The sequence below is a fragment of the Stenella coeruleoalba genome (genome assembly GCF_951394435.1).
Source record: "Stenella coeruleoalba genome assembly, chromosome: 2".
Lineage (NCBI taxonomy): Eukaryota > Metazoa > Chordata > Mammalia > Artiodactyla > Delphinidae > Stenella > Stenella coeruleoalba.
In genome coordinates this window covers 166,989,711-167,012,544 of record NC_137147.1, presented here as the reverse complement: position 1 = coordinate 167,012,544, position 22,834 = coordinate 166,989,711, and the positions used below count along the sequence as shown (strand labels likewise).

General features: G+C 36.5%; 1 protein-coding gene across 13 annotated transcripts in view; it reads right to left on the bottom strand.

The window, feature by feature from the left end:
• The window catches only part of MALRD1 (MAM and LDL receptor class A domain containing 1), a gene marked incomplete at its 5' end in the record, with an annotated part of 1,062,652 nt that overhangs the window by 657,165 nt on the left and 382,653 nt on the right, over window positions 1–22,834 (bottom strand). For all 13 annotated transcript variants that reach the window (XM_079915185.1, XM_079915179.1, XM_079915188.1 and 10 more), the window contains one exon: window positions 6,595–6,682. In XM_079915185.1, the coding sequence (XP_079771311.1) occupies window positions 6,595–6,682 (88 nt within the window). The remainder of the gene's footprint in view (window positions 1–6,594; window positions 6,683–22,834) is intronic.

Here is a 22,834-nt window from a genome sequence, read left to right as displayed (position 1 = left end):
ACCAAGAAGCAGAGATTAGTCTGGTTTGATCTGATTTTCTTCCACATCCCTAAGCCAAAGGGAAACCAACTCACCTGCACAGCTGTCACCCTAGATGACTCAGGCTCCAGATGGACTCAATGTTCTAATTCCTTGCTCTGTGAATTCCTTGTAACAAATATGATATACTTCATGCTACCCTAGTATAATCTTTCCGGTAAAAATAGACTTTCCAACTTCTTTTATACTAGACTTCCCTCCCGACAGCTATTCCCACACTGGTAATTAAACAAGTAAAAATTTTAACATCCTAAGCCCTTGATAAATTATTGCCAGCTTTAGACATATCACAACTGTGTGAATTACTTGACTAATATGCATGGTTGTTCTTTATCTCCAAGTAACAATGCGTATCTTTTTCTTGTGACTTCTGATGTTAAGAAATACATTTAATTTAAAAATCTAAAAGTCTACTTGAGGTTTAAACATAATCAATCTTCAGAAAAATTAAAAATTTGAAATATCTACAGCACCAGAAGAAAAGCGTTTCCTATTGTTCCTATTGCACTTAACATAATAACCTGGGGTTATAACCACAAGCTGAAACGACTACATTTAGCATAATCATACTAAAGTGTCTGTGCTAGGTCTACTTCCTAGGATAGTAGGTTTTACTGAAACATAGCTACTCTTTGGATATGATTTATTAACAATTGTGACACAGCTCTTTGCCTCATATGATGCACTGTCTCTTTTTTTTTTCTTTCTCCAGTAGCAAATCAGCTCTTTTTTGAAATATTTTTGCTCTACCACATGGATTCAATAAAATTTTCCAGGTAGCACAGGATATTTTCCATATTTAAAGACATTCTACTATCTTTGAAAGTGACTAAAAATAAACTTAACTAGCAGTTGGACAATTTTCAAGCTAAAATTTAAGTATTTCAACAGCCTTCTCCACTTTTGGTATTTAGCATTTCCTTCAATTAAAAGATGACAAAATTTTAAAGTTTTAAATTTAAAATAGGTTAAACCAGTTATTTGTCGAATTTTATTTTCTAGAAACTTATTGGGTTGTCCAATAAGTTCATTTGGGTTTTTCATAAGATCTTATAAATAAAATACTAAGTTGCATGGACCATAGGCTTTGGGCAAAATTTTTCCCTAGGTATATGCTCAATCACTTTACGACACTACACCAAAGACAATAAAACCAGAATATTTTAGATTACAATCACTGAGTCTCAAATTTCTTCATTTTTGCCTTGAAGTGTTTTACTGAACTGCAAATATTTCCAACATTTCTAAAATTTTCTTCAGAGGCTATATTTCCTTCTGAAAAATATGGATAAAAGAGGACCTCAAAGCAAAATGCTTTCATTTAATTTACTATCCTGATAAAAATGTAATGGATACACCAAAGCTTAGTATTAGAAGGTAAAAAGCTGCAGGTGGGGCTTCCCTGGTGGCGCAGTGGTTGAGAGTCTGCCTGCTGATGCAGAGGACGCGGGTTCGTGCCCCGGTCCGGGAAGATCCCACATGCTGCGGAGCGGCTGGGCCCGTGAGTCATGGCTGCTGAGCCTGCGTGTCCAGAGTCTGTGCTCCGCAACGGGAGAGGCCACAGCAGTGAGAGGCCCGTGTACCGCAAAAAAAAAAAAAAAAAAAAAAAAAAAAAACCCAAAAAACTTGCAGATGATATCTGAAAAATGAACACAAAAGAACTCACACATTTTGCCACTGAAACAAACATCACTCTTTGCAGAAAGAAGGGAGACTTGATCAAGCACAAATAAAGCTGGTGAGATATTGAGGTGAAGGAGGAGGGATGTCAAAAATTCAATCAACTCAGCCAGTTTAGCAATAACAACAACAAAAACCATTCAGTGGGTAAGGAAGGAACATCATAAAAATTGTTAAGCATTCTCTAAAGAGTTACCATACTTTCTCAATTTTAAGGTATCATCAGTTGCAAGATATGTCACTGACTTAGTAACAACTTTCCTGGGAAAAGAAAAACACTAATTCCTTGGACAGTGATACTCATTCTAATAATTAGTAGTTCTAGTAACTAATAAATCTAATACACATGCTGAATTCTGAAATTTTAACTTTGATGAAAAGTGCGTAGGTATTTTTTTTCAGTTTGCAAACAGTGTGTTGTGATGCTATGTCGTCACAGATTTATTTTTCCAAATAACCCAGCTATCTCACCAATAATCTTGGACACAAGAAAGAAAACTCCTGTTGCATGTATTCTGCTAAAAGACACACACTCCTTGCTTTTCTGATGGAAGATGGAAGGAATAATGCAAAACAGATACTTCCTTTGGGATAATATTTTAAAATCTGAATGTCTGGCAACAGTTCTTCCTAAATCTACTCTGAAGGTCTAATTCAAGGTGAAGGGAAAGCTATTTAACTTTGCCATTATTCCACATCATTATCTACTCTGGGAACAGACAACATCATCACACACCGATGCAAAGAATCATAGGATTCTATTGCATGGTTAAGATTGTCTACTTTCCCTAGAAATGTAATTAATCTTGCATAAACAGCTGTTTCTCTATTTTCCTCCTGAATTAGATTTAAAATGATAATCTACATCATCGAAGTACTGAAACAAAGGAGATACGATCCATTATTGAGAAGGGATTTGAAAATTGTTGGAAACAACTAGAAGTTAGAAAATGAGAGACAACCTAACCTAGAGGAACAAGTAATGATGGTCTAGGACAAAGTGAAAAGAAACTAAGTTTATGGCATAAAAACTATTGAGGAAAATTAATAAAAGTTTGCAGTTAAGAAGCTCAGTCATTCGAGTCAACAGCGTTTTGAACCAAGGTCATGGCAGAGGTAATGGAAAAAGTAGAACAGATGTGAGAAATATTTTGGAGTTTAAGGAGAAACTTAAAAGTTTAAGGGGAAAGCCAAAGACGACTATAGTATTTCAATCCTGGGTTGCTCGAGGATACTGAGGTCATCAAAAGGAACAAGGGAGACGTAGGGGAAAGAGAAGTTGATTTTGAGGAAATAGGTAAAAATGAAATAATCTCTTCCTTTTTAGTCACTTTTAGTATAAAATAAAATTACAGGTTACAAATCTGCTCTTTGGACATGAGGTCAATAGTTTGTGTTTTTTTTAGTTTTTTATTTGTTTTGTTTTGTTAATCAAGGAGGAAACATGCTGTAGATAATGTCCATATTGAAAGCAAATCAATGTCTGTAAGTGAACCTACGCGGACTGATCCCACCTCAGCTAACATGATGTCATGACAAAACACTGACTGATAATCAAGAGCAATATTTCTATTAAAAACCTAATTTTTATTTTTGTTTTCATCTTACGGTAAGATCACATCAGCTTCCTTTATGAAACCTATGGCTTCAGCAGGCTTTGTGGTTTCTGTCCAGAGTTTCTTTTGCTATGAAGCCAACATGAAAACCACGCAGTTCAGTCTTTAAAATTCCATATTTTTCTTCCAAAACTTAAAGCAGAAAATTGAGACTAACAGTGTGTAACTGATATTTCACATCTCTGCCCTTGTTTCTGGCAGCTCTCTTCCCTCTACCTTGGAAACATCAGCCCCAGAATGCATGTAGCAGGATAATTAAAGCAGCAACAGTAGCAACAATGACTTGTGTTCCCTTTCTGTATTCTTTTTTGTTCCCCTCTGCCACTGGGGTCACAGCCATTCTCCCTAAGCAAAGACTGGGAGGCGATTTGGCCCTGAAATCAGACCCCTTAGGTGAAAAATCTCATTCCTACCCTCAGTTGTGCATTCTTACCCCGGTCACCGATGCTCTTTAAGTTTAGTTTTTCACACCCATAAAATGGAAATTGCTTTCTCTTCCTTGGGTGGTTAATGTATTTGATGAACAATATAATAATAGTGATAAACATTATGATCCAAAGAAGCAGACATTGTACTCTGCCACTTTATAGCTAGATAGCCGTGGGCTGGTTAGCTCCTTCTCAGTTTGCTCCATAAACTTGGGATAACAAGGGCATCCATCCTATTCAACATTCAAGATCTCTTCACCTGTGATGGACCAGGCACTATTTTGTACTCTTAAAAGAAAATAGGATTATGTGAGATGATACACAGAGTGATATATGGTATAAATGTAACCATTTATCAGCTCCCTCCCTTCTAAGGACTTTCTGTATTCTTGGCCCCTGCCAAGTTCCCTGTCTGTGGCAAATACTTCCCTGAGCCATTGTCGGGCTTGGTCACTTGACTTGCTCTGACCAATGGAAATGAAGACACATGATGCCCTAATAAAACCTTTAAGTATGCTTTCTTTTTCCAACCCTCTGACTTAAAAACAGAATGTGTCAGACAGGGACTTGGTCCATCAGCCTGGGTCGCATATAGACAGGACCCACAGAACAGACATACATAAGTTGAACTACACGGAATTATACAGAGCTATGAACAAGAATTACATGCTGCTATTCTTCTACGCCAAACCACACACTTAAGAGTAAGAAATAAATGCTTGTGATTGTAAGCCACTGAGATTTTGCTGTCAGCAGAAGCTGACATACAACATAGTGTCTTACATATAGACGTACTTAACATTTTAACAATAATAATAATAAATTAAAATATATAAACACTTAAAAAGATATAAACATCTCTCCACCTATACACCCACCTATCCAATAGATGTTTATCGAGTATTACTATGTGTCAGATACTGCTTATGCTACTGAAGGTATGGCAGTGATCAGATAAAATCCCTGCTCTCATGCCACTAACATTATTATGGCGGAAATAAAATTTGACTATAAGGGGATGCATGTTGTGGAGAAAACACAGGGGAAGGAGACAGAAAATGTCAGGTAAGGAGATAAGAAGAGATGTGTGTGTGTGTGTGTGTGTGTGTGTGTGTGTGTGTTTGAGACTGAGAAGGTTTCACTAGAGAAATTTTCCAACAGAGATCAGAAAGAAGTAAGGGGATGAAGGGGATATCTGAGGGAAGTGCATTCCAGGAAGAGAGAATAGCAGGTATAAAAGCCCTGAGGCATGAATGGGTTGGAGTGCTCAAGGACCAGCCAAGAGGTCTTGTAGTTGAGAGACATCAATTAGAGGCACATTGGTAGAAAGTAAAGTCAGAGCCGTATGAGAGGGCCGGTCATTTATTCCTTGGAAGTTATTGGAAGAAGTTTGGCTTTTGTTCTGAATGAGATGGGATGTCATAGGAAGACTCATGATAGGGTAACATGAGCTTATGTAAGTTTGAAAAGGATCATTCTGGCTGCTGTTTTGAGAAGAGATTATGTGGTTCAAGGGTAGAAGCAGATAGATCATTTACAAAGCAACCACAATAATCTGTATAGAGACAACAGTGGCTTGGAACAAGGGGAGAGTAGTAAGAGCAACGAGAAGCAGTAGACTCCGGATATATGTGAAGGTAGTGGCTCATCAGATTTGTTGATGAAGAAGCAACTGGAGATAAACTATCATTTACTGAGACAGGGAGGCGTGCAAGAATGATCGGATTGAGGGAGCAATGGGTCATCAAGAATTTACTTTTAGACACTGAGGGATAAAGGTAAACTTGTTGAATTCTGATTTCCTTCTGCTGGCTTTCCAGAGAAGCATTTGGCTTTCTGCAGAGTTTCATAGAAACCACTGCACAGAGAATGGTAATTAATCCTGCCAGAATGATGAGGTGGAGAATCAGAGGTATGACATTAGCTACAGCAGAAAGAACTGGAATCCAGCCCTCTGATTATGTCTGGGGAGAGGCTGGTACTCCTCTGACCAATAACGCTACACTGTGATGGACCAGGGCTGCAGGTTAAGTTTTCAGCACTTGAAAGTGCTCTCCACATGGATTATTGTGATTGATTTTTAAATTATCCAGCCTCTGATCACTCTAGGAAGGAGACTGTGCTTTCTCTTGTCATGCAATTAAAGAGTCTACAACCTCAGTCCCAGGAGTTTGAATTTCAGCCCTTTTAGATCATTATGCACTGCCTAGAATGAGTTTCCCCTGGGGTGTGTTTGTTTTAGGTTATTTTCCCTAGTTATCTTTGAGATGCCTAGTACATCTAAGTTTGGATGTTGAGTAGGTGGTTAGTATCTAAGTTAGGAGTTCAGGTGAAAGGTTGAGGATGGAGATATAAATCTGGAAGATATGTATTAGATTTTTAATGGAAAGAAGTCCATAACTTGGAAGGGAAATGGCTGGCAACAATCCTTAGGAATATTTAAAGTGCAGCCCGAGAGTAAAACATCACTGAAGGTACCTGAGAGGTTATTAAAGTCTCCAAAACAATGTGATTATAAGGCAACCAATTCTGTTCTTATAACCCCCCAAATATGATGGAATTACAGTTTAACTTCAGACACGATTTCCTAATATTTTGCATATGATAAGACACAAACACAACTGATTCAAACCTCTTTACTATGCTTGCAAAGATTTTAGACTAATTACTAGAAAAGATTCACAACCTTTTCCAGGGTTAATAGATTAGTAGAATAGAATAGAACTGAGAGTATTTTTGAATATTTCTGGAAATGAAATATTGATTTCCTTGGCAGTTGTTTCAAGTAAACAGGTTTGAAAAAACTCATATACTAAAATATCCTTCCTTACCAGGGTAGAGGGTGCAGTCCATAAATGACAAATCATCAATTGCAATGTCTCCAGTGAAGCCATCTCCCACTGAAGCTTCCACTGAAATCTAAGAACAATATAAGAAATTTGTTAATACTGTGAAGGAAATTAATTTCTGGAAACTCATGGTTGAAAAGGAATTCAGAATTTACCTAAAGAAAACTCTCTTCTGAACCATTAAAAACATAGTTTGCAAAAGTCTCCATAAGTAGGTATCTTGTCTCTACCTGAATACTTCCAGTAATAGGAAGTTCCACACCATACTGGGCCCATTAAATCCACGAAGCCCATTCTGTTTCTGGTGAGTATTGATTTTTTGAAATTTCAGCATATCAGATTGATATCTACTTCCTTTTAACTTTCAACCATTAATTCCAGACTGGTCCTGCTTTTTTCTGAGCCTTTAAGTATCTGAAGGCAAACTACGGAATCTTTTCCCACCGTTGCCCCAGTAGTTCAGCTGTTTCCAAGGTTAAACCTCTTCATCCTTCAAGAAACCAAATTTGTTGCCAGAGGTACTCCCTACAATGCACATTTTGAAGAGCTTTAAAATTTTTCTCCCGTCGACCTTATTCTGTAACATTTTATGGAACTGGCTAATCGTTATTAGATCTCCTTCAGAACCTCATTAATCACAGTGAACTCAGATGACATCGGTGCTTACAGGAGCTGCAGTTCCACTGAAACTCCAGTAAAATGTGAAATACTGACAAACCACTATAGTATACGGCAGATTGTGATTAGGGCTGAGATTTACTATAAAAGAATTAATCATGATGAATTATTTTAATACTCATGCAAATATGCTGCATACTTACTAGGAATCCTGCTATAATTTAATAATGAAGAACATTAAGCAAACTCAAACTTAAAAAACACATTCCTTTTTTCCACTATTACATGAATATATGTTTCTGTTTCATTTTTCCTCACAAATGCTGTATGTGGAAGTTGAAATTTTATTTCATTTTTCAAATTCTATCCTCCATTAAAAGTTGTTTCATACATTATTTATTCCTAATTAAAGAAGATAATTAAAAGGTCAAATTACTGACCTTAAGCCTCTTGACATCTTCCACCAACTTTCTAGGTTTTCTTGAGAACTACCAGAATTTTCTCCTTTATTTGTCACTGAGGAAATGACTCAATTTGGAAAAGGTTTATTCATTTAATTAATGGGCAAATATAGTTCACCTGGGGAACAGGCAGTCTCCTACTGCTTTAAAATGGGTCACCGCAAATATAAAATGCACCCTTCTTTTCACCACCAGCATGATTAAAAGAAATAAGCAGAGAAAACAAAAACACAAAAAGAATACTCAGTACAAAATCATACAATTATTCTAATAAACAAAAAGCCAGCAGTCAGAATTTGGCAGAACATACTGTAATAAAATATCTTCTGTTTTATAGGGAAAAAAGACTGCAGTTGGGTGAACAATAGGGAAAAGGTGTAAGCAAGGACTGATTAATAACTAATACACTAATTAATTACAAATACATTCTTTGGATCAATATTTGTCTATCCCAATACAATACAGGACATGGTAATAAAAAGCTCAGAAGATGCAAGAAAAAGGAAAAACTAGGATAAATAAAAATAAACACTACCAACGTGACTACACTGCTCATGATTATCTTAGTTTATTCATGAGAAGGGATAGAAAATTGATATAAAAGAATCTCAAGTCTATGAAAAGCATACCTGTACATATAAATATCTGTAAGCTAACTTTAGGGATATATACACATACATAGCTCCATTTGAGCGTGTAGGTGGACTTAACTGTTCCAAAGCATTCCTTTTGTTGTCTTTATATGGTCACAAGTTAAAGAATTAGCCATTTGTGAAAGTTACAAATTTTCTCATTTATGGTCTACACCAGGTGAGCAGCATTTCTGAGTGGATGTTGTCTGCACAAGGAGTATTTGTATTGGAGTTTACTTCATATTACATGATAAGCATTTTGATATTGCTTCTACTAGCATTCATTGCCAAAGGGAAGACACGGAAATAATCCAAGGCAGTGACAGTTGGGTCTTGCTCTAAGACACAATTTAATTACAATTTTTTAACCAAAATATCTTCAATTTTCTAGTCTCTAAATGGTAGCATTCTTGAGAAAGAGTGAACAATAATTTCAAGCTGAGATACTAAAAAAATGTCAATTTACATATATAACTGCAATCTCAGCCTCTTTTGAATATTTAATTAAGCCAGCCATTAAAAAAAAGCCTACCTGATAACATATCACACCTTGAGAAAAAGTTATGAATGCTGAAGTTCAATTTTACTTCTGCCCTGTATTTAATTTAGCCTTGCAAAAAGTTTTGCAAATTACCCTAAGAAACTAGTCACAAAAAAAGAGCAAACCCAAGTGTGTCTCTTCTGGAAAATCCACTTTCATTTTTGGTGTTTTTCCAATAAATGGAAGGGTATTAAAACACTAATGTTATTGTATGTGAGGCAGTATTGCCACTCTAGACATTAGGGACGCCAAATTTTACTCTTAAGTTTCATTAGCACCTTACTGAATGACTTAAAGGGCAACGGAAAATTCCAGTTTGGTCTGAATGACCTGCATTATCTGCAGAGGCCAATTCTACTTACATTAGAACTACTACTGCCGTGGAAGTTTTCTAAAGTAATCCAGCTATTCTAAGTTGTTCTTCTCATGGGCTGGTGCATGCTCCAAATAAAGATGGAGTGGCCTTGTCAACTACCTTGGAAATATTAGTTCTAATATAACCAAAGACTATAATATAAATAAGGCTCTAAAGACTTAACAGATTTTTTTTCTATATTTAGGAAACTTTGAATTATTCATCAAAATATTTAAATGATATGAAAACTATTATCATACATATGTAAGACAGAATTTAATCATAATTTTTACCAAAATATCTTCGATTTCCTAACATATATATAATTAACACACACATATATATATACACACTTATAAATAAAATAGTCTCTATTAACTCATAAGAAAGAAAAATGGAATTGACTCAGCCTGCCATCTAGTTTTACCAACCTGTGTTTGGAAAAAAAATATGAAATTCCAGCATAATATACCAATTTTTAATATAGCACATCTTCAGAAAGACTTGAAAGAAAGGAATTGTTGTTTAAAATGTATAAAAAGCATGTATCCTATGTGGAGCAACTGGAACTCCAATGCATTACTGATGGGAATCCAAAATGGTACGGCCACTCTGGAAAATGGTTTGGCAGAGATAAACCCATGCACTTATGGTCAATTAATCTATGACAAAAGAGGTAAAGACAGTTTCTTCAATAAGTGGTACTGGAAAACTGGAGAGCTACATATAAAAGAATGAACTCACGACATTCTCTAACTCCCTAAATAAACTCAAAATGGAGTAAGGACCTAAATCTAAGACCAGAAACCATAAAACTCCTAGAGGAAAATATAGGCAGAACACTCTTCGACAAAAAATCGTAGCAATATTTTTTTTGGATCTGTCTCCTAAAACAAAGACAATAAAAAAGAAACAAATGGGACCTAATTAAACTTAAAAGCTTTTGAAAGCAAAGGAAACCACGGACAAAATGAAAAGACAGCCTACTGAATGGGAGAAAATATTTGTAAATGATGTGACCTATCACGGGTTAATATCCAATGTATATAAACAGCTCATACACCTCAACACCAGCAAAACAAATAACCCAATTAAAAAATGGGCAGAAGAACTGAATTTTTCAAAAAGGAGATGCAGATGGCCAACAGGCACATGAAAAGATGCTCAACATCACTAAGCATGAGGAAAATGCAAATCGAAACCACAAGGAGATATCACCTCATACCTGTTAGAATGGCTATCATCAAAAAGAACACAAATAAATGCTGGTGAGGACGCAATGAAAAGGGAACCGTCCTACACTGTTTGTGGGAAAGTAAATTGGTGCAGTCACTGTGGGAAACAGTATGGAGGTTTCTCAAAAAACTAAAAATAGAACTACCATATGACCCAGCAATTCCATTCCTGGGTATATATCTGAAAAAAAAAATACTGTATTTCTTCTTCGCTAATGCCAGGCTTTACAATATATGGATTGCTAAGAATTTTTTTTCTTTGAGTGTCTACTTTGGTATTGTGCCAACTGTTTCCTTGGTTACCAAGCAGGAAAAAAGTCTGGAGTTTCTCACCATCAACGACAGAAGAGACTAAATGGTGATGACCCAATTCCCATGAGTTTAGTTTAACGCAAACAGTGCTTTCAAGTAGAATAGTTTGCCACGTACTTTTAGAGGAGGATATTTCACGAGAAGATACTGCCTGTAGTTGCCACAATCCCCATTACTCCCTATCACACCTAACTCTAAGGCGGAGTGTCAGTTGCCATTAATTATTTTACACCTGAACTACTTCTCTTAATTCACATCCCTTGCTTCCAGGGGCACTTGGGTTTGCAATTCCTTTTGCATACTAGTTAGGTCAGAAACCATGAAGGGTCTGAGACTTTACCCTACTCGCAAGGTAACGTCAGCCTGCCACTGTTTCATATACATTTACTTACAGAAGACACAAGATCCTTGATTTACAGAGATAGCAAAACTCATCAGCCAGAGAAATATCTTCCACTGGTTCCCCACTTCCCACAGGGAAACGTAAGTGCCAGATGTTTCCCTGCATGAGTAATGGGTTGCACCATAGAAGAAGAACCCCAACATTAGGAATTTCTAGCTGTTATAGGCTGCTGGCACATCTGAGGGAGAGGGAGGAGGAAAAGGAGGAGGTGAAGCAAGAGGGAAGGAAGGGGAGGGGCAGTAGGTAGGTAAATTACTCCAGAATGTAAGCAAATGTCTCAGGGTAGACTCCATGCAATACATCCTTTGCTCAGAAGCTGAATAATGCAGGACACAAGAAATGCATGGAGAACCGTCTCCCAATGGGGAAGCTGGACAGTGCTACACGGCTGATATATTTAATTTGTAGGAGTATGATGATCCCTTCATGTATGTGTAAATTGAAACGTTTATCTAAATTCAGCCTCCTTTCCTCTTATACCTCATTTTATACTATTCTGAACTGAATGAGTGTAACTTGTTAGAGTCTCTCAGAGATGGCCACTCAGCTGCTGTTAGCCCAGGTCCTTTTCCACCGACAAGATCTTTTCCCATCAGAGCTTCTGCTATATTAAGAGTAGAGATTGTTTTTTTTTTTTAATAAATTTATTTATTTATTTTTGACTGCGTTGGGTCTTCATTGCTGCACGTGGGCTTTTCTCTAGTTGCGGCAAGTGGGGGCTACTCTTTGTTGCGGTGCACAGGCTTCTCAATGCGGTGGCTTCTCTTGTTGCAGAGCATGGGCTCGAGGTGTGCGGGCTCAGTAGTTGCAGCACGCAGGCTCTAGAGAGCAGGATTAAGAGCACAGGCTCAGTAGTTGTGGCGCATGGGCTTAGTTGCTCCACGGCATGTGGGATCTTCCCAGACCAGGGATCGAACCATTGTCCCCTACACTGGCAGGCAGATTCTTATCCACTGCACCACCAGGGAAGTCCGAGAGTAGAGATTTAAAAAAAGGAAAAAAAAATCAAGGAGGGAAGGATGTGGTTGAAGAAATAAGGTCACTGAAAATTTCATTCAGGTTTCTTTATTTAGACAGAATTTTGTTATTCATCTTGAATGAAAGAAACCTAAAAAAATTATCTCTGAGTTATTCAGGTCATATTAGATTGATTTGCTTTCCATGGTTTTAAAGGGTTGGCAAGTCACAAAGATTATGTCTGCTACTTTCTTCTCTAAGCCATTTTAGATGTACAGGAAGGGCCAAAATTTGGGTGAGTTTTTTCCCCCTCTAATTCTTCACAGTGCCTTTGTGGAACTTGCCTAAGTGGATTTTAAAAGGGATAAATGTTAAAAAAAAAAAAAAAAAGGGGATAAATGTTGATCAATTTGAAATTAATTTGCTACGTGAAACTCTACAAACTCACGTTATTTTAAAGCATCTTCCAAGGACTCATATAGCACATGACCCATTTCACATCTCATCTATTATGTGATGAAGACAAATAAATAGTTCTCAATTTCCCTAGTTCTAAGAATTTATACGGAACCTATTTGATTGGAGGTTACAAAGATACATTTAATTGAAAAAAGCCTGATCAATATTAGAGAGAGAAAAGGGATGCACATTTAAAATTATTGACTTAAAAGTTTGGAAAACTGTGTTTTTATTATTTTAAAATGATGCAATATGATATAATAGGATTTTTTAAACTTCTTTATTAGAGTATAATTGCTTTACAAAAGTGTGTTACTTTCTGCTTTATAACAAAGTGAATCAGTTATACATATACATATGTCCCCATATTTCTTCCCTCTTGCATCTCCCTCCCTCCCACCCTCCCTATCCCACCCCTCTAGGTGGTCACAAAGCACTGAGCTGATCTCCCTGTGCTATGCAGCTGCTTCCCACTAGCTATCTATTTTACGTTTGGTAGTGTATATATGTCCATGCCACTCTCTCACTTCGTCCCAACTTACCCTTCCCCCTCCCCATATCCTCAAGTCCATTCTCTAGTAGGTCTGCATCTTTATTCCCATCTTGCCCCTAGGTTCTTCTGACCATTTTCTTTTCTTTTTTTTTAGATTCCATATACATGTATTAGCATATGGTATTAGTTCTTCTCTTTCTTAATTACTTCACTTTGTATGACAGCCTGTAGGTCCATCCACCTCACTACAAATAACAGTTTCATTCTTTTCATGGTTGAGTAATACTCCATTGTATATATGTGCCACATATTTATACATTCATCTGTTGACGGGCACTTAGGTTGCTTCCATGTCCTGGCTATTGTAAATACAGCTGCAATGAACATTTTTGGTACATGACTCTTTTTGAATTATGGTTTTCTCAGGGTATATGCCCAGTAGTTGGATTGCTGGGTTGTATGGTAGTTCTATTTTTAGTTTTTTAAGGAACCTCCATACTGCTTTCCATAGTGGCTGTATCAATTTAAATTCCCACCAACAGTGCAAGAGGGTTCCCTTTTCTCCACACCCTCTCCAGCATTTATTGTTTGTAAATTTTTTGATGATGGCCATTCTGACTGGTGTGAGATGATATCGCACTGTAGTTTTGATTTGCATTTCTCTAATGATTAATGATGTTGAGCATTCTTTCACGTGTTTGTTGGCAATCTATATATCTTCTTTGGAGAAATGTCTATTTAGGTCTTCTGCCCATTTTTGGATTGGGTTGTTTGGTTTTTTGATGTTGAGCTGCATATGTTCCTTGTACGTTTTGGAGATTAACTCTTTGTCAGTTGCTTCATTTGCAAATATTTCCTCCCATTCTGAGGGTTGTCTTTTTGTCTTGTTTATGGTTTCTTTTGCTGTGCAAAAGCTTTTAAGTTTCATTAGGTCCCATTTGTTTATTTTTGTTCTTATTTCCATTTCACTAGAATGTGGGTCAAAAAGGATCTTGCTGTGATTTATATCATAGAGTGTTCTGCCTATGTTTTCCTCTAAGAGTTTGATGGTGTCTGGCTTTACATTTAGGTCTTTAATCCATTTTGAGTTTATTTTTGTGTATGGTGTTAGGGAGTGTCCTAATTTCATTCTTCTACATGTAGTTATCCAGTTTTCCCCGCACCACTTATTGAAGAGGCTGTCCTTTCTCCAGTGTATATTCGTGCCTCCTTTATCAAAGATAAGGTGACCATATGTGCATGGGGTTATCTCTGGGCTTTCTATCCTGTTCCATTGATCTATATTTCTATTTTTGTGCCAGTGCCATACTGTCTTGATTACTGTAGCTTTGTAGTATAGTCTGAAGACAGGGAGCCTGATTCCTATAGCTCCATTTTTCTTTCTCAAGATTGCTTTGGCTATTCGAGGTCTTTTGTGTTTCCATACAAATTGTGAAATTTTTTGTTCTAGTTCCATGAAAAATGCCATTGGTAGTTTGATAGTGATTGCATTGAATCAGCTATCTTCTATTAACTACATTTAAGTTGGTGTTTTTAAATACAGTTTAAGAGAGAAAATAGGCCTCTTGATGCCATTTAAGAGATAAGCTTGAATGAATAGTCACACTTACAGTACATCTCCAGGTATTTTTAAAATAAATTCAGACATGAAATAACTGTGACACCTAATTTAGATATCATTTAATATTTCCTAAACTTGTCTTACCATCAGAATCACCAAGGGTTTTTATTAAAAATGCAGGTTCTTAGGAATCTCCTCTGGGGCTTCTGATATAGTACATGTAAAGATTGAGAATCTGTATTTTTTTTTAAATGCTCCAGGTGGTTCTGATAATTAGGAACATTTGAGAACTACTAGTCTAATCCTAATGTTGTGTTTGAAAGGATAAAGTGGATTCCTAGAGAAATAAAATCCCTCGCTAGATAACTTAGACACTTTACACATACATACATACACACACACACACACACACACACACACACACACACACACACACACGCTTTAGAGATAAAAAGTATTCTACCTAATAACTGAGATAAGACATAGTATATGAATGCGTCTTAAACCAGATTCTGTCTACTCAGTGCTACCAGGAGAACGTCATTACGCACAGATTTGTTTCTCAAAAGGAAAAGTTTGCTGTCTTTTTCCTAAACTCTGGAGATCTTTAGTTTTATCTTGTAGCCTCCTGTATATCAACTGAAGCCTTGAGAGAAAATTATTTTCAATTTTGATACGCCCTCTCTTTCTACTTCCTAAGAATCTATTCCTCTAGGTGTCTACCATCACCTCTTCTATACCTAAAAATAATACCGCATCTCACAGTGAGCTCTCAGCACTCAGGCTTATGCAGAATATAAGCCTCCTTTAACGGCAATATTTCAATGTTGAAAGAATATTAAAACTAGCACAATATGCAAGCCACTTAGTACAGACTTCATTTAAACCTGCTTCTCATCTCCAGGATTTTAAAAGGTATGCTGGGCAATGCTGCAAGTTCACGGATAGAAATCAACAGTTACCCTAATGCAATGAAAATCAGTTGAGATACCATCCTCACTGCCCTGTCCTCACTGTCCTGGTTCAGTGGGGCCTCTGCAGGAGGTACAGACAGGCATGCACAGGACAGGGACAGCTGTCCTTGTTCTTAACTCACACCCAAGGACACAACGTTTTCAACAGGTGTTAAAGAGACCAAGACACAAAACCATTAGTCTACTTTTTTTCTGGTAGGTAGATGAACTTTGCAATAATTAAGTCTCAAAGTAAATCTAAAATCCAAATATACATATAAAACAGTTTGCTTTCTGAATTGCACGTTGACATATCTGCTGGTTCTGTAGAAAATGGAAGTAAGCAACGGCCTTTAAAAACAAAAGTCATGAGCCCTGAAGCCCTCCTAATTTTGAATCCCATGGAAACCAAAGTTTCACCTCTCACTAATCTCTTAAAAATTAATTTTACATAAAATTATCTAAGTAAGCAAGGGAAGGTAAGGCACCTGAGGAAGCAGTGAATAGAGGAATAAATGTAGTAAGTCATGTGTACAAATGTCATGGTGTGATGTGGTAATACAAAAATCAATATCACCTAACATCTTAAACCTTGGGTTAAAGAGACTATTCTTTAAAAACTAGACAGTTTTGGACAGAGTTTTAGATAGGAGAATGGAAAGTCATACCATACAGATTATTAAAAGTGTTTCCTTTGGCGTAATTTGAGGATAGGACATTCACTTCCATATAATTCATAAGAATCTGAGAGTTAAAAATAAGGTTGCCCTGTCAAACCCTCACTTTCATGCTCTTTTGCATCTCCTCCATCCTTGTGTGAGTGACCTCTTTTCAGCCTCTTCTATTAAGCCTTTGGAAAACATATATTTTGTTTTCACCTCATCAGAAAACCATTACTTCGCATCCTAGCCTTCTGGGTCGGCAGAAGACCATTTGTATTCCAAGCTTGTTTTTAGTATGTATTCCTAAACCTAGATGATTGGGAAGAGTTGATACAATTCCCAATATACCTTTCAGTTAATAATCAGTGTGATCTGTCTACAGGGTAAGAAAAAAAAGGCCTGAAAGTGTTTTCTAATTATGCAGCCTTTTAAACAAACCTAAACAAATCATAATGCTTGGAAATATTCAAAAGTTATGTTCAAACTGGTAATTGGTAATGTGGCAACATGAGAAAAACAAAAACAAAACAAAGAATCATGTCTAAGGATGACATACAACTTCTAAGATCAACAACAACAATAATCCTATTTCTATTATAATGTTGAAAGAATATAATGATCTTGTGGAATCCATAGTGGCATATTGTAAAGATCAGGGTTCAACAAAGTCATAAAGTTTTTTTTCTTTAATTGGAAGCTTCATTCATTAAAAAAAAAAGTTTGTTTTCTCAATTGGAACACAGCCATTCCAATTTTTTTTCTCTCAATTTTTTTTTAAGTCTCTAAGTTACCTTTATTCTACCATGACTCTGTTGAGTAGAGCAACTCTATGGCTCATGGTGCCTAAAATATTTACTACCTTGCTCTTGACGAGAAAAGTTTGCAAACCCCTGGTATAGATTAAAACTGTTTTGACTGTGAGAATCAATAACAATCGAATGGTCCTTTCACAGCCTTTCATTTTTTAAGTAAATAATTTAAAAATATAAAAATATCTTAAATCACTTAATCCTGAATAATTTAGGCTAAACTGTTTTGAACTTGCCTTTTTTCAAAAACTTATTTCCTTTCTATCAAAGTTAAAAAGTTGTGTGTTCAATTTAGATCCAAAACCAGAAAAAAACTGTGTTAGGAATATTTGTAGATGCTCTCAATTTTAAAAGTCTTAGATAAACTTTTGAAATGCAAAATATATTTTATGTACTCTACTCTTAAGTATAACCTTGGGTGAGTCCTTCTTTTAGGTGAAGCTTACAAAAAGGAAAGGTATAACCGTGATAAGATTTAAAGTATTTTTGAAAATTATAGCTTAACCTGTAAAGCCAGATTTTCTATATAGTAACCTTCCATTTTATGTGCTTTTGGTGGTTTTAGAGGCAGGAGTCTAGGTTTTGGAGATATAAATAGAGTATCAATGTATTTTACCTAATATAAGGTTAAATACTGAAAGGACATATGTTGAGAAGTTAACTCAGGAAGAAAGAATGAGGGGCAGAGTGAAACATGGAAGGAAGCAAGGCTGCTTATAAGGATGACTTATCAACTTGGCTATCACTGTGATGCAACCTAATGGGCCTTTTGAGGAGCTCTATGGAATAGTCTAAGAATCATCAATCTGGGAGGAGGGAAGGGCTTCATCCCCTACTGGTCATGGGTGAGCCCCCAGGGCATGAACTTCCCCACACTTCAGGGCTGCACCTGCAGGAATATCCCACCTCTTAAGTGACAGAAGCCCGTGGGTTGTGGGCAGGCCCAGGCAAGTGTTGTCCTATCACACCTGCACCAAGTGGTCCAAGCCCGAGGTGGAAGCCTGCACAGAACTGTTACAGCAGGAGCTAAAGTAAAAGGTGGGGCTGAGAGAATGAGAAGTGGTGCCCAGGTGTCCTTAAGTGGGAACTGGGAAATTTTTTCCTTTGTATTATAAGAGATGCAGATGTGCATCTTTCAAGAATATCTCCATACATTAAGTACTATTTAAGTACAATGATGAGTAACCTAATTCTGCTCTTTGGTTTTCTCACTTTAAACACCCTCCCTGGACGAATCAATCCTCTATTTTCAACCACTACTGATATGTTGATTATCCCAAACCTCCCTTCAATCCATACTTTCCTAAACTTCAGACTGTTTTTCTTTTTTCCCCCAACCACTGGCTGAGCCTTTCTACTTTGACGTCCCTCAAAGTTTTAAAATGTCTTTAAACAACTCATCTTTCTCCCTAAAACTCCCTCTCTTTCACCCTCTGTTCTATATTTCAACAGATGGCTCTTGTTGTTGTTCCCACCAGAATCATGAATTACTTTTGATTACTCCCCATCATTCACACCACACATGCAAGCCTCAGTGGCATTACTTTCTAAATATTTCTTGAATCCTTTTCATTCCATCTGTACTAGCTTATATTCCTAGCTTAGGCCCCGGTTGCCTCCTACCTAAACTAAACTGTATATATATATTTTTTTTTTTTAATTTTATTATCAGTTTTTTAATGGTAAGCCCTACTTCAAACATGTTCTTCAAACATCACTAACAGAGTGATGTATCTAGAAGTCACTTAGGATTGTTTCACTTAACTGATTAAAACCTCAGTGGTGCCCATCAGCTCTAGGTCAATGTACTCATTCGTGACCATGACAAATGAGTCATTCCCTGACCTGGCTTCTGTCTACCTTTCTCTGCCTCAAACCTTATGCACCATGAATTATACATCAGCACAGCGGTTCTTCACAGCAGCATGCTGCTTCTCGTCTGTGTGTATCTGCATAGGTTCCTGTGGCTCCTTACTCCTGACCCCCAGCCCCAACATGGGCTATTGCCTATAGACACTGTAAGACCTAAGTCATACAACACCTTCCTGGATATCACCATACCCAGGTCAGATGTCTTTTAAAATAAATCATTTTTATTGTAATTATTTGCTTGAGTTTCTCACTTTGTCCCCTTTAGAATGTATGCTCCATGAGGACGATGACCATCTACTATTTGTGTCTGTATCGACACCAAGTGGCACAGGGCCTAGGGCAATGGAGGGCCTAATATCAGTGAACAAATGATAAATCAACAGACATGAACGAGCACTTTAGAAAAAAAGTTAAATTTTACAGAAGGAGATTATGCTAGAAAGTTCATTCTGCTGTTTATGTTCCATTTCTATCAGGAAATTATTTCATTATTTACTTTCAGTATATAATAAAAAAGAGAGAGAGGAACGAATGGTCATCTCTAAAATATACAATAGTAGAGCTGTTGCTATCAGTAGAATCTGAATTATCTGAAAGTAAAAACATAAACTATGATCTTAAATGCGCTTTAGGGGCTCAAAAATAATTGAAATTCATGGTAGCTTAATAAAAGTTTAGGAAAGCTTTTTTAATATATGATAAAACTAAATTTTAGTTTCTTAAGAAGGATTTTTGTGACTCTCATAACATGCAAGAAGAATTGTAGAGTTCAGTCAATTGTGAAAAAGTGGAATTTATAGAATTTTATAATTAGAAACAACTTATAGATTATTTCATTATTCTGATGAGAAATTAGGTAATGAGAAGATTAAGTAACATCCATAAAGTCACTAGGTCCCTTAATGGAAAATTTAACCTTTAGAATCCAGGTATTTTAATTCCTGGTTTGAGGTTATTTCCATTTTAACACATTGTTTCCCCAGTATTTTTAAAAATTAAAGTTGGGAAATTATATTTGTCTTACACGTACAGCAAAATATATCAAACTCAGCATAACAGCATAACTAATATGTATATCTATTAAAAACAAAACGAGAAACTTCCATATAAAAACCATCTCAAAATAATTGAACATAACTAATCGGGTAATCTAACAGGAAAAGCTCTAACAAAGGTATTTTATCCCTGAAAAGGGAAAAAATTGAAAAACATAAGATAAATTCTTTGTAAACATGATGGAATATAAGCTGATTCATCTTAATCCAAAGCTTCAATTTGAAGCAAATTGACTTTCAAGTTATTCTCATTTTTCATTACAATCTCGTTTTTCATTACATTAGACTATGCTTCATATTAACTATAATCAATTTTTCATCCTAACACGTGATGAAAATACAAAGGGTCACCATGCTGGAAATAAGTAGGAAGAATATTTGTTTCTAGCTAAATTCTTTTAGTTTCTCGGAGAGTTTTTTTTAATAGAATGGTCTTATTCGAACACAATGATTCTTCTTCATCCTCACAGAACTGGGGTCTGTGAGGAAAAATAAGCAGCAGCTTAAAGATGACAAAGTGTTAAAGATAAGGTGCTACTAACTAAAACTGCAGGGGGACAAGCAGACTGCCTGAACCATTTAACTCTATCCTTATAACAATGAAAAAGCAAGAGGGAAGAGAGTGGGAGTCACATATTCATTCATTTTGGATATTGACAAGACTGTATTCACTGAAATTCACCTTCATGCTTGCATATGTGCTTTTAATTCTGGCTGATACAGCAAAAATTACAAGAAATCCATCCCTGTTTTTCAGGTAACTATAATCTAAGGGCTAATATTAGACTGATAATTTATATAAAACTTTTATCCATAACAGAATATTTTAGCTACCTGTTGTCTGGATAAACACCCATTTCACTCTGTGCAAAAAGGCACACAATCATGTCACTTTGCTCTGGTTTGAGTCCAAGAGGACTTTTGCTTTAAAGGCAATTTATGTTAGTATTTAAGAACTTGAACTCTGGAGCCACACTGCAATCTTAAAAACCTGGTTCTACTACTCAATGTCTTCAAATTCCTTTATTTTGACTTCATTTTAGACTTACAGAAAAGATGCAAAAATAACACAAAAAGTCCCCTTATGTCCTTCACCCTACTTCTAATGTTTACATTTTACTGAACAATCCTATTTTCTCCAGGAAAGAATAGAACCCTCCCCTTAGTGTTTTGGGGAGATTATAAAAAGATAATATACAAAACACAGCACCTGGCACATAGAACGTTAAGTTAATATTAGCCATGGTTAATTATTTTGTTTTATATCTACATGGGTAAAGCTTTGGTAGAAATGGAGAAGCTCCATGATTTGGCTCTGGGCTTCTGTGACTAATTAGGGTTACGGCCAGAACTCATGGAAATAGGTCTCAGGGCAGATTCCCTTTAAAACAGATATGAGACAGAGATTTGGGTACAGAAATTTTCCTGGGGAACTCACGTGCAACCAACAGCTGGAGGGGAGTCAGGGAGGAAGGGCCGAGTGGAGGGAGCAGTTGAGCTGTGATGCAGTCACAAGAGAGGCCGCAGCCAGCCCAACAGGGAGCCCAGGAACTGGGACAGTCCTTCAGAGTTGTCCTACATTGAGGCAAGAGTACTGAGCTTTTAGGCCCGCACTGACCATACTGCAGATACGGGCTGTCTTCAAGGGGAGGCATCCCCTTGGCAAGTCAACTCTCTTGAATGCGATTTCTAGAGCGAGAATCAGCTGAGAGGCATTAGCTGCCAGCAGTCCCAGCAGCTAGGGGAGGAGCACTTCGGTCCTGAGAAACTTTGTGTGGACAGAGCTAATTCACGGCCAGTGAATCAAAACTACATCATCTATTCTGTTCGGTGACAGATACTGAAAAGTTAAATTAAAATCTATATATTAACACTCAAAGTCTGTTTGAACATTTGCCTTTTGCTACATTTTGCTTTTGTTTTCTTTTGTTTAGGAACCTCTAGAGAGCAATCATTATTAATATAACATGGAGGTATATGGAGTTAGGGAAAAAGAGAAGCTAATTCTCTCCCCCTTCCCAGGACTCAGACTGATCAAGATGCTCAGCGTCCTGCACCTTGGCAGCATTCACAGATGCCACCACCTTTGGACTGAATATAGGCAGACCTTCTGTCAGTGGGCAGTAGCAGTCCTGGGAGTATGTCAGGAAATTTTGTGAATAGTGACTATAAAGGTTGGATCTGTTACAGAGTATTGCGTAGAGTTCCCTATGCTATACAGTAGGTCCTTATTAGTAATGGCCTATACAGGAAAAGAATTTTAAAAAGAGTGGATATATGTATATGTGTAACAGATTCACATTGCTGTACACCTGAAACTAACACAACACTGTACATCAACTATACCCCAATAAAAATTTAAAAAATAAATAACAATGTTTAATAATATAAAGTTAAAATAGTATTAATATTATTAAATATGCATAGTATTATTAAGTAATAGTAGATATCAAGCTCAATTTCCTGATCCTAACCTTAATGTAAATGCTTAAACTTTTCTGTACAGTTGTTAACAACTATTTAATGAAAATTAATTAATTTATGCATGAACAATTTTATTCTACAGGACACCATCATCTTGAGAATATCATGCCAAGTTTTTTTGAAAATTATCAGATTTACATTTTATCCTTCTTATTTTGCATATATATATGGCTATAATAAGCAGTTTGTATTATACACCTTAAGTAATAAACTTATTCAAAAAAATAAAATAAAGGTTGGATCTAGATATTTACAACAAAGTGAATGACATGTGGGAACTACAGACAAAAGCTGGGTTTTTATTTTTATTTTTTGTTATGTGAGGACAAAAAAATGTAGGCAGTATTGAGGGGGAGAGAA